An 8752-nucleotide genomic window follows, 5' to 3' on the forward strand; every position below is an offset into this window, starting at 1 on the left:
AGCCCTGATGTTCTGAAATTTCATGACGTGCCTTTCATGGGTCTCTCTGCATTCATCGTACCAGACCCCTTTTAATCAAGAGGCTCCTACATCTGTTCCGGGAAATCTTCTTCTGTGGTTTTTCTTAAGTAATTTCTTTTCCTTTGTTCTTTCTTTTTTGAACCCTTCTGGTTGAATGTTAGGCTTCCTGGACCAACCCTCCAAGTCTCTCCTTTCTTTCTTCCTTTCCTTCTCTCTTGCTCTCATTTTGATTTCTCTTGATTTCAATGTATAACTCTTCTACTGGCTTTTAAATTTCAGCGCTCACAGTTTTCATTTCCCAGAGCTTTCTTGTGTTCTCTGTCCAGTGTTCATGGCATCCTCAGGAGGGTGCCAAGTGAGGAGGGGTGGGGGTGAATAAGGTGGCCTGGGCCCCTCACTCCGCCTTTCTCCTCTCCCCTGAGAGCTGCTTCTGAGGTCCCGCATGGCTCCTCCAGTCTGGACTCTGCTGCTGCTGCTGGGGGCTGCCTGGGGCCAGGGCCTCATGCCTACCCCTGCCCGGTAAGCTGGGCTCAGGGGGCAGCTGGGGGTGGCTCTGAGGAAGAGCGAGGGGCGAAGCTGGAAGGGGCAAGTGGGCTAGCGATGAAGGGCACGGCCCTGGTAAGGAAGGTGGGAGTGATGGGTGTGAGAAGGATGCTGAACAGGAATGGGTGGAGCCCCGCAGCCCACAAGCCTGGACCTGAGATGCGTGAGCAGCTCAGTGCGAGCAGGACAGAGCTGAAGGGCGAGGAGAGAGGAAGGAGGTGCAGAGCCGGGGAGACAGGTCTGAGCATGGCAGGGGAGGAGAGAGAGGTCGGGCCCTCAGAAAAAGGACAACACCCAGAGCAGACCCAGCGGACAGACAGACAGCAAGTAGGAAGCAGCAAGAAATAATGGGTGGCTTGGTGTCCTGGAGCTTGTTTGAGGGGATTTGAACGAGCAGGACTTGAACTACTAAAACAAAGGGCTGTTCTAGTGGCCCATACCACCTGGAAAAGGGCAGCTGGCTTCTCTGTGGAATTTCTAAGGTGTTGCTCATCTGTGTGTTCAGTTGGGGCAATACCATCCCTGACACCTACCTGGCAACGTGGGACCCATACAGTCCCTACTCTGTGGGGAAAACTTGGGCTATAGCACAGGAAGAGCTCGACCTGAAGGAAGGAGATTGCTCAGGGCCAAACGCTTAGGCGCTGCGTGAGAATTCCCGTACAAAGAAACTGGTTCTTACTCATGCGAGAGAACCCCGCGTGACATCCAGGGCATAGAGGGGTGGAGGGACCAGTGGGGATGTGAGGAACTTGGAGGGGAGATGCTTTCTAGGAGACAGATGACAGCTTAAGGTGAGAAGGCTGTGAGTGACCTTTTTGAAAACCTTCAAGTAAATATATGTCACTGCATACACGTTGATACAATATGGATAAAAAGAAAGGAACGATCCTCCAGAAAGCTCACAGTCCTGGAGGCTTAACAGTTCTTGGTAACGACGAGGATCACATTTTTTTTTTCTCTCTGTCTCCAAATCAATGCCAAGGAAAGAGAAGCCTCTGGACTGGAAGCCGGTCTCTCACAGCTCGAGGGAAAACTGTGAGTTGGAAGCCGGGGCTGCTCAGTCCCTCCCAGGGGTGGCCACCCCAGGTGCCCTCAGGCAGGGTGATGACATAAATATGTAATAAATGTGTGAAGGGCAGCCCTCAGAGGATGGAGCGGGGAGGGAACCGGGGAGGAGTAGAGTACAAGTCCTGCCTGAAACATCCACATTCAAATGAACAACAACAAATGTATGCTTCCCAGACAAGCCTGCCTGACTGCGACCTCCGTTTGCAACCCCTGACCTAGTCATTCTGCCCCTCACCGACCCCAGCCCTGAATTTCTCCTAAGAGAAGACTTATTTCTCAGCTTCCCTTTCCCAAATCTCTGCTCTGGACCCTAAATCTTAGTGGCCACCTTGCAACCCTTTTCTGCTTCCCTCCCCCCCCCCTCTCCCCCCCCCCCCCAGCCCCACTGGCTCTGCAGCCGACCCCCTCCCCTCTGCCCTCTCCTGGCCTCACAGTGGCCCTTTCTTCCCAGCCGTTCTCACCCAGTGTGATTTTGAGGATGACTCCAAACCCCTCTGTGATTGGAGCCAAGTGTCTAAAGATGACGGGGCCTGGACTCGGGCCAGTGAGCCCTCCCCCACCAGCAGCACCGCGCCCCCCGGCGGGTACCCCAATGGAAGTGAGGAAGCCGAAGGTTTAGGGAGGCATCTGGGAGGTGGACACTGGTGGTTCTGGGTGCAGGGAGGCGGCCGGAAGTGATACCCGGGCTCTGGGAAGGAGGGCGGCAGGGCCTCACCATCCCTGGCTCTGCCTCCCCCAGAGGGCTACTACCTGCACATGGACTCCAACACCTTCCGCCCGGGCGGGGTGGCGCGCCTGCGCAGCCCCCCCGTATGGGAGCAAGGCCTCCTCTGCGTGCGCTTCGCCTACTACATGTTCGGGCCGTCGTGGGGCGCCCAGCTCAAGCTGCTGTTGACCACGGACCCCAAGGGCAAGCGCCCCAACGTGCTCTGGAAACACAGGAACACCCAGAGCCCCTCCTGGATACCCACCGCCGTCACGGTGCCCATTGGGCGCATCCTGCCCAGTCGGGTGAGGCCGAAGACACGGCCTGGGGTCCCAGTGGGACTCTGGCTGTGGGGGGTCCAGGAGGGGCTGGGCTGGGACAAGGAGGGGCACGGGGGCTGGGCCACCTGAATTCAGGCAGGAAAGTGGGAGCCCGAGGCAAAGGGGCTCACAGCGTGGGTGATCCCCCCTCCCTCCCGCAGCTGACATTTGAAGGAGTCAGGGGCAGCACGGCTTATCTGGACATCGCTCTGGATGCCATCTCTATCCGTCGGGGCTCCTGCAGTCGGGGTGAGCCCCTGTCCCTCCTCCTCTTCCCCCCACGCCTATACATCTGCCCAGGTGGCAGGAGTAGCTCAGGGACTGAGACCATGGTTTCTTCCAGAGCTGGGGCGACTTGCTTCCCTTTACCTCCACACCCCACACCTTTGACCCCTGAAGCAGCCACATCTAAAGAGACGTTCTTCTGGAACCCAGAATTGTGGTGACACCTGTCCTAGAGTGACCAGCCATTCTGATTTGCCCTGGGCGGTCCCTCTTTTAGCACAGAAGTGCTGCATCTCAGGAAACCCCTCAGTCTCTGGCAAACCTGGACATTTGGTCAACCTGGCTGTTACCCCAGATCTATCCAGAATTAGCACTCTAGGCTGATGTTAGAGATTTGAGGGGAGCGAATTCAAGGGAAGGGACATTCCAGAAGTTGCATGCAAGGAGCCAACACTTACTGAGCACAGGAACTGTGCGAGATGCTCCCACACGGGGTGTAACTTACAACAGGCCAGTGCTGTTGTTCCCAGTTTATCGATGGGGAAACTGAGGTTTGGGCAGCCTAAGTAATCTGTGCCAGGAACACAGCCACGGGGGAGCAAGTCCATATCTGGCTTGCAAGCCGGCCGTGGCTCACATTAGGACCCAGGCTGAGACTCAAGAGTTCTGACTCCAGACTGAGGCATACTTTTCTTTTTTTAAAAATTTTTATCTTATATTGGAGTATAGTTGATTAACAATGTTGTGTTTGAGGCATACTTTTCTGAGCTGCCTCCCCTTAGAAAAAGCTAAATCCTTCCTCTTTCCTTTTCCCTCAGTCTGCAAGACGCAAACGTGCAGTTTTGACACTCCAAATGATCTCTGTGGCTGGAGCTGGATCCCGACGGCCTCTGGGGCCAAGTGGGTCCAGAAGAAGGGGTCAACAGGGGTGCCGAACGTGGGGCCTGAGGATGACTTCTCTAGCCCTGGTAGTGAGTAATGGCCATGCTTCTTCCGTCCTTTGACTTTCTGAGCTTCTAGTGACCTTTGCGGGAGTTTACGATGCTTGCCTGACCACCCTACAGTAACTCTCTTGGGATGGCCTGGGGCGAAAGTCAGCGAGCTCAGACCTCCATCAGCTTAAGTTACAGGACAGAAAACAGATTCTAAGCACCCAGCCAGCTTCCCCCACTGCCACCCCAAAAGCCCTACAGCCGGTAGACCCAACACAGCCGACTCCTCACCTCTTTTCCCTGACACCCTTCCTTCTTTTTTTTTTTTTTTTTCCTTCCTTCTTCATTCATCCAACAAATATTTATTGAGCACCTACAATATGCCAAGTCCCAGGCCGTTGAGATGCATCAGCTTACAAAACAGACAGAGGATGGTGGGGGACAAGGAGGAGTTCCTGAAACAATAAAGAAGTAATTATATAAGCTTTAAGATGACCAGTGCTATCAGGAAAAAAAAAAAAATTGAACAAAGTAAGGGGATCGGGAGAGCAGGGTAGGGTGGGTTGTAAGTTTTAAATAGGGTGGTCAAGAGTAGATCTCAGACAGGTCACATTTGAGCACAAACTTTTAGGAGGTGAGGGAGTGAGGCACAAAATTATCGAGGGGAAGAACATTCTAAGCAGAGGGGCCAGCCATGCAAAGACCCTGAGGTAGCAGTGGCTTGGGGGGTGGGTGTTGAAGTGCAGCAAGGAGCCTCGTGGCTGGGATGGAGAGAATGAGCTCAGACGGGTCCTAGGAGGGGCAGACCATTGTCAGGACTGATTGTGGCTTTTATTCTATGTGGATGGGGAGCCTTTGCAGGATTTGGAGCAGAGGAGTGACCTTATCTGACTTACGTTTAAAAGGATCACCTGGGTTTTTTTGTATGAGAATCCACTGAAGGGATGGGGCAAGGACAGAGGCCATTCTTCTCCATCCTTCCCTCCCCCCAAATCCTTGCTCTCCTTCCTCTGATCTTTCCTGCTGCCTGAGGTTTGCTTTCTAGAAAGACCTGGTGAAAACCCCAGCCCACGTTCATTCTAAGCCCCTGGAGAACAGGGCAGGGCCAGCCCATCTCTGCATTCCCCTTAGATTTAGCACCAAATCCCGTGCCCAGCAGTTTCAGTAAACGTTGTTGGGTTTGTTTGTTTGTTTGTTTGTTTCCATTTTCTCTCTCTTCCTTTTTCCACCTTGCTCCCTTCCTTATGTTTTTCCATCTTTCCTCTTTCTCTCCCGCATCTCCTTTTCCATTTCTCAGACGTCCCAGCATGGACACTTGTTGCGTTCTTTCACCATTTTACTCTTTCCCTCCTTCTTCCCTGTTGGCTCCTTTCTTTTCTCTCTCACTTCTGCCCACTCCCTCCTCTTCAGCCGTCTTCTCTCCCTTTCAGAAGGCCACCTTTCCGGGTTTCACTCTCCAGGCAGAACCCCGTGGGGCGTCCGGCACGTGCGTGCGCGCGGTCGGAGGCCTCTTTAATTCCCCCCTCCTTCCCACGGCTACCAGTTGCGTCACGGAGCGAGGTCCAGGCTGATTGGCTGCGTGAGCTGGCGGCAGGGGGCGGGAAATCCCTGCCGGTCCGCATCAGATCGGGACTCTCACCACTTTGCGTGAAGCAGCTATGTCTAGTGGGTTAAGAAAAGGAAGAGGATGTGACTGTGGGGGGACCTCAAAAGTCTGAATCCAAAGGACAGGATTCTGGCTGCTTCTGAGAGGATGCCGCGTTTCTTGGGCGGCGCCCGCGTCCTCACCGAGACCTGCCAAGCACTTCTGGAAGGAACCAAGGCCTCAGCCAGTCGTGTGATGGGTTTAGGCCCATCTCAGCGCCGGCTGATCCTAGGCAACTGTTAGGGCTCCCCAGGGCCAGGCTCCTTGCCCTCGCAGCCCCTATCCCTGTGCCATCCCCCACTTTACTGGCCTTTTCCTTCCCAGGCGGCTTCTACATGCTCCTGGACCCCAAGAATGCAAAACCGAGGCAGAGCTCTGCCCTCCTGAGCCCTGTGCTCCAGTCCTTCGGCTGCCTGAGCCTGTCCTTTCACTACACCCTACGCGGCCAGTCTCCTGGCGCAGCCCTCACGGTCTATGCTTCCGACTTGGGTGAGAGTGACAACGTCATGGCATTTACACTGTCCTGAGGCTCTTCTCCCAGGGTTGGGTTGACGAGGAAACGTGGGGGCATCTCTTGGGGTCTGGGGAAACCTGGGATACTTGCAAGATGATTCTGCGGAGTGGAATTTGGGAGCGGAAGGCACAGGGTTCTGGAAAAATAGATAAAAACGCCAGGAGAGTGAGAGAGAGAAGGACGTGCTTGCACGTCGGGGAGGGGAATCCACTCCAAGTGGTCCCTCTGCTACTCATCCTTCTGAGTATAGGTTTGAAGTCATTTTCCAGCCCCCAGTCATCTCACTGCTCTCTTGGGTTCCTTCCATTGTAGGCAGCCGCCGGAAACACACACTCTTTTCAGGACAACCCGGACCCAACTGGCAGCCCGTTTCTGTCAATTACACAGGCCAGGGACAGATTCAGGTACAGAGGAGCAGGAGGTGTCAGGTCTCCTTGGACGTGGCAGGCGCACCTGTTATTGACAAGGACTGAAGATCTGGGCCCTGGAAGCCGGGTGCCTGGGTCCCTGAAGAGAGTAAACTCAAATGGAGGGGGCTGAACATTTGGGCTGTTTGCTCACTCCCGGCCCCTTCTCCCTCTCTCTTCAGTTCACCGTGGTGGGCGTGTTTGGAGAGATCCCAGAGCCAGTGGTGGCGGTGGATGCAATCAGCATTGCTCCCTGCGGGGGTGAGAGCAGCTCTGAGAATGGGGGTTGGGGATGGGGGAGGAATAGAGAGCATGGCCCAGATTTCTCCCATCTCCCATTTTGATCCCCCAGAGAGCTTTCCTCAGTGTGACTTTGAAGATGAGGCCCATCCCTTCTGTGACTGGGTCCAGGCATTGCAGGATGGCGGACACTGGACCCAGGGAAGTAAAAACACGCTCATCCAGGGTACAGGCCCCTCGGGAGCCTCCCTTAATGGAGGTGAGGAGATGGAGGACCCCTCAAGCCAACGAGTTACTGAATCTGCTCCCAGCGAGGGGGTGGACTGGTATGATTGACGCAAGGTATAGGCGGTGAGGGTCAGCCAGTGGGTGTTTCCTGGGAAGCCGCCATGGGGCCAGAGCCGTGGAGGCCACAGAGGTAGAGTGAGCTGAGGATTCTCGTGGTTCTGGGGTCACTTGAAACCCCCAGAAGATCCAGGTATAGTGCTTCATTGAGCCCAAGGCCTCAAAATCCACTGGGTCATTTTCAGTCAAGACATTGACTGGTGCAGCCAACAAAGGAATCTGGGTTGCTGGCTTGGTTTTCCCTTTCTCTCTGATCCCACCTTCTTAGTTAGAAGTCTAAAATGAGCAGAGACGAAAACAAAACAAACAAACAACACCCCACTGCAATGTGGGGAGTTTGGGTGTTTGCATCAGATCCCCATTTGGAAAGCAAGATGTCGCTCAAGAAAGCACCAGACTTGTCCTCTGCAGGTTTCTCACCTTGCCTGTTCCCTTCTTTTGCCCAGAGGGTCACTTTGTCTACCTTGAGGCCGACAAGTTCTCCCAGGCAGGCCAGTCTTTCAGACTGACGAGCCGGACCTTCTGTGCCCCGGGTGCGATCTGTGTGGAGTTTACCTACCACATGTATGGCCTCGGAAATGGGACGAAGCTCAGGCTTCTGCTGGGGAGCCCTGCGGACAGCTCCCCAACTCCTCTCTGGGAAAGAGTTGGGTCTCAAAGCGCTGACTGGCTGAACGTCTCCATCACCGTCCCTTCGGGACATCAACAGCCCATGCAGGTGAGAGACAGAGAGAGTCGCTCTTTAAGTGTCACTGTGAGGCCAGGTGAGGGGGACATAACGCCTGGGATCAGGGAGCACAACCAGGGCTGAGAGGATGCAACACTGGAAAAACAGCAGAGCAGAGGGTGCTCTGTGTTCCCTGTGAGGCTCTCTGGCTCCTGGAAGGGGCCCGGGCCCCCGTTGCACTGTTGAGGCCAGAACAAGGCGACATCTTAGCAGAGGACAGACCCTCTGCCCGGAGAGTCGCTGAGTTGACAGGGATTCACTTTCATTTCTCTCTTGCTTCTTTCTCCCTCGTACCTTCAGCTGATGTTTGAGGCCGAGAGGGGCACCAGCACCGCCTTCATTGTTGCTCTGGGTTTCATCTTGATCAGTCACGGGACCTGTCAAGGTAAGACAAAACCCCAGGTCCCGGAAAGGGGGCCATGCTCCAGGATGACCATCTCTTGGGCTTCTCTGCGTGAGCTGCTTAAAATGCAAGTCCTCTTTTGTGTCGAGTCCTCACGCAGCTTTGTTTCCTATATTCTGCCCACCCGTACCTTCCCAGCCCCATCAGAATGCTTGCTTGAGTGAGTGGGACTTTGATGCCGTGGACTTCTGGGGTCAGACCCCTCACCTAGTGAATGGTGATCCCGAAGGGAAGGCTGATATCCTATTTGTTATTTGTTTCCTGTGCCCGGCGCAAGATCGGACATATGTTAGGAATGGTGTTGGTCAGTGTTACCTGAGTGGAGGCTGGGGCGGGAGGGAGAAGCAGAGGTGTGAATGAGTTACTGCTTTGAGCGCACCCATTCCAATTAGATGTGAGTCAAGGGCGGGGTGGTACGATTCTGACTAAACTCCAGGGATTTATTTTCTTTGCAGGACCTGCCTCAGTAGCGCCTCCTTCCAAACCTGCCGTTACCTGCACTGGCCCTCCTGAAACCCCTGTCTGCACAGAGAAACTTGTGGCCCCTGAGGAAACACCCACCGTCCCCACTGAAATATTCACCATCCCCACAGGGAAACCTGTGGCCCCCACCGAAAGGACCACCTTCCCCACTAAAAAGACCACCATCCCCA

At 54.7% G+C, this 8752-nt stretch overlaps 1 protein-coding gene across 15 annotated transcripts in view; it reads left to right on the plus strand.

Moving 5' to 3' along the window:
- The first annotated feature begins 1198 nt into the window (after positions 1 to 1198).
- Positions 1199 to 8752, plus strand: part of ZAN (zonadhesin) — a 31042-nt gene continuing 23488 nt past the window's right edge. For 10 of the 15 annotated variants that reach the window (XM_027126012.1, XM_027126014.1, XM_027126011.1 and 7 more), the window contains exons 1-12: positions 1199 to 1602; positions 2087 to 2233; positions 2375 to 2646; positions 2823 to 2910; positions 3705 to 3857; positions 5788 to 5952; positions 6290 to 6381; positions 6567 to 6645; positions 6737 to 6883; positions 7416 to 7687; positions 7997 to 8081; positions 8555 to 8725. In XM_027126012.1, coding sequence (XP_026981813.1) covers positions 1542 to 1602; positions 2087 to 2233; positions 2375 to 2646; positions 2823 to 2910; positions 3705 to 3857; positions 5788 to 5952; positions 6290 to 6381; positions 6567 to 6645; positions 6737 to 6883; positions 7416 to 7687; positions 7997 to 8081; positions 8555 to 8725 — 1732 coding nt within the window. In that variant the 5' untranslated portion in view covers positions 1199 to 1541. Of the gene's footprint in view, positions 1603 to 2086; positions 2234 to 2374; positions 2911 to 3704; positions 3858 to 5787; positions 5953 to 6234; positions 6382 to 6566; positions 6646 to 6736; positions 6884 to 7415; positions 7688 to 7996; positions 8082 to 8554; positions 8726 to 8752 lie in introns of those variants that run through there. The other 5 variants (XM_027126009.1, XM_027126015.1, XM_027126017.1 and 2 more) reach the window with 5 other exon arrangements.

This window comes from Aethalodelphis obliquidens, unplaced genomic scaffold, assembly GCF_003676395.1.
Source record: "Aethalodelphis obliquidens isolate GAN/ISIS:26980383/991018 unplaced genomic scaffold, ASM367639v1 scaffold30, whole genome shotgun sequence".
Classification (NCBI taxonomy): Eukaryota; Metazoa; Chordata; class Mammalia; order Artiodactyla; family Delphinidae; genus Aethalodelphis; species Aethalodelphis obliquidens.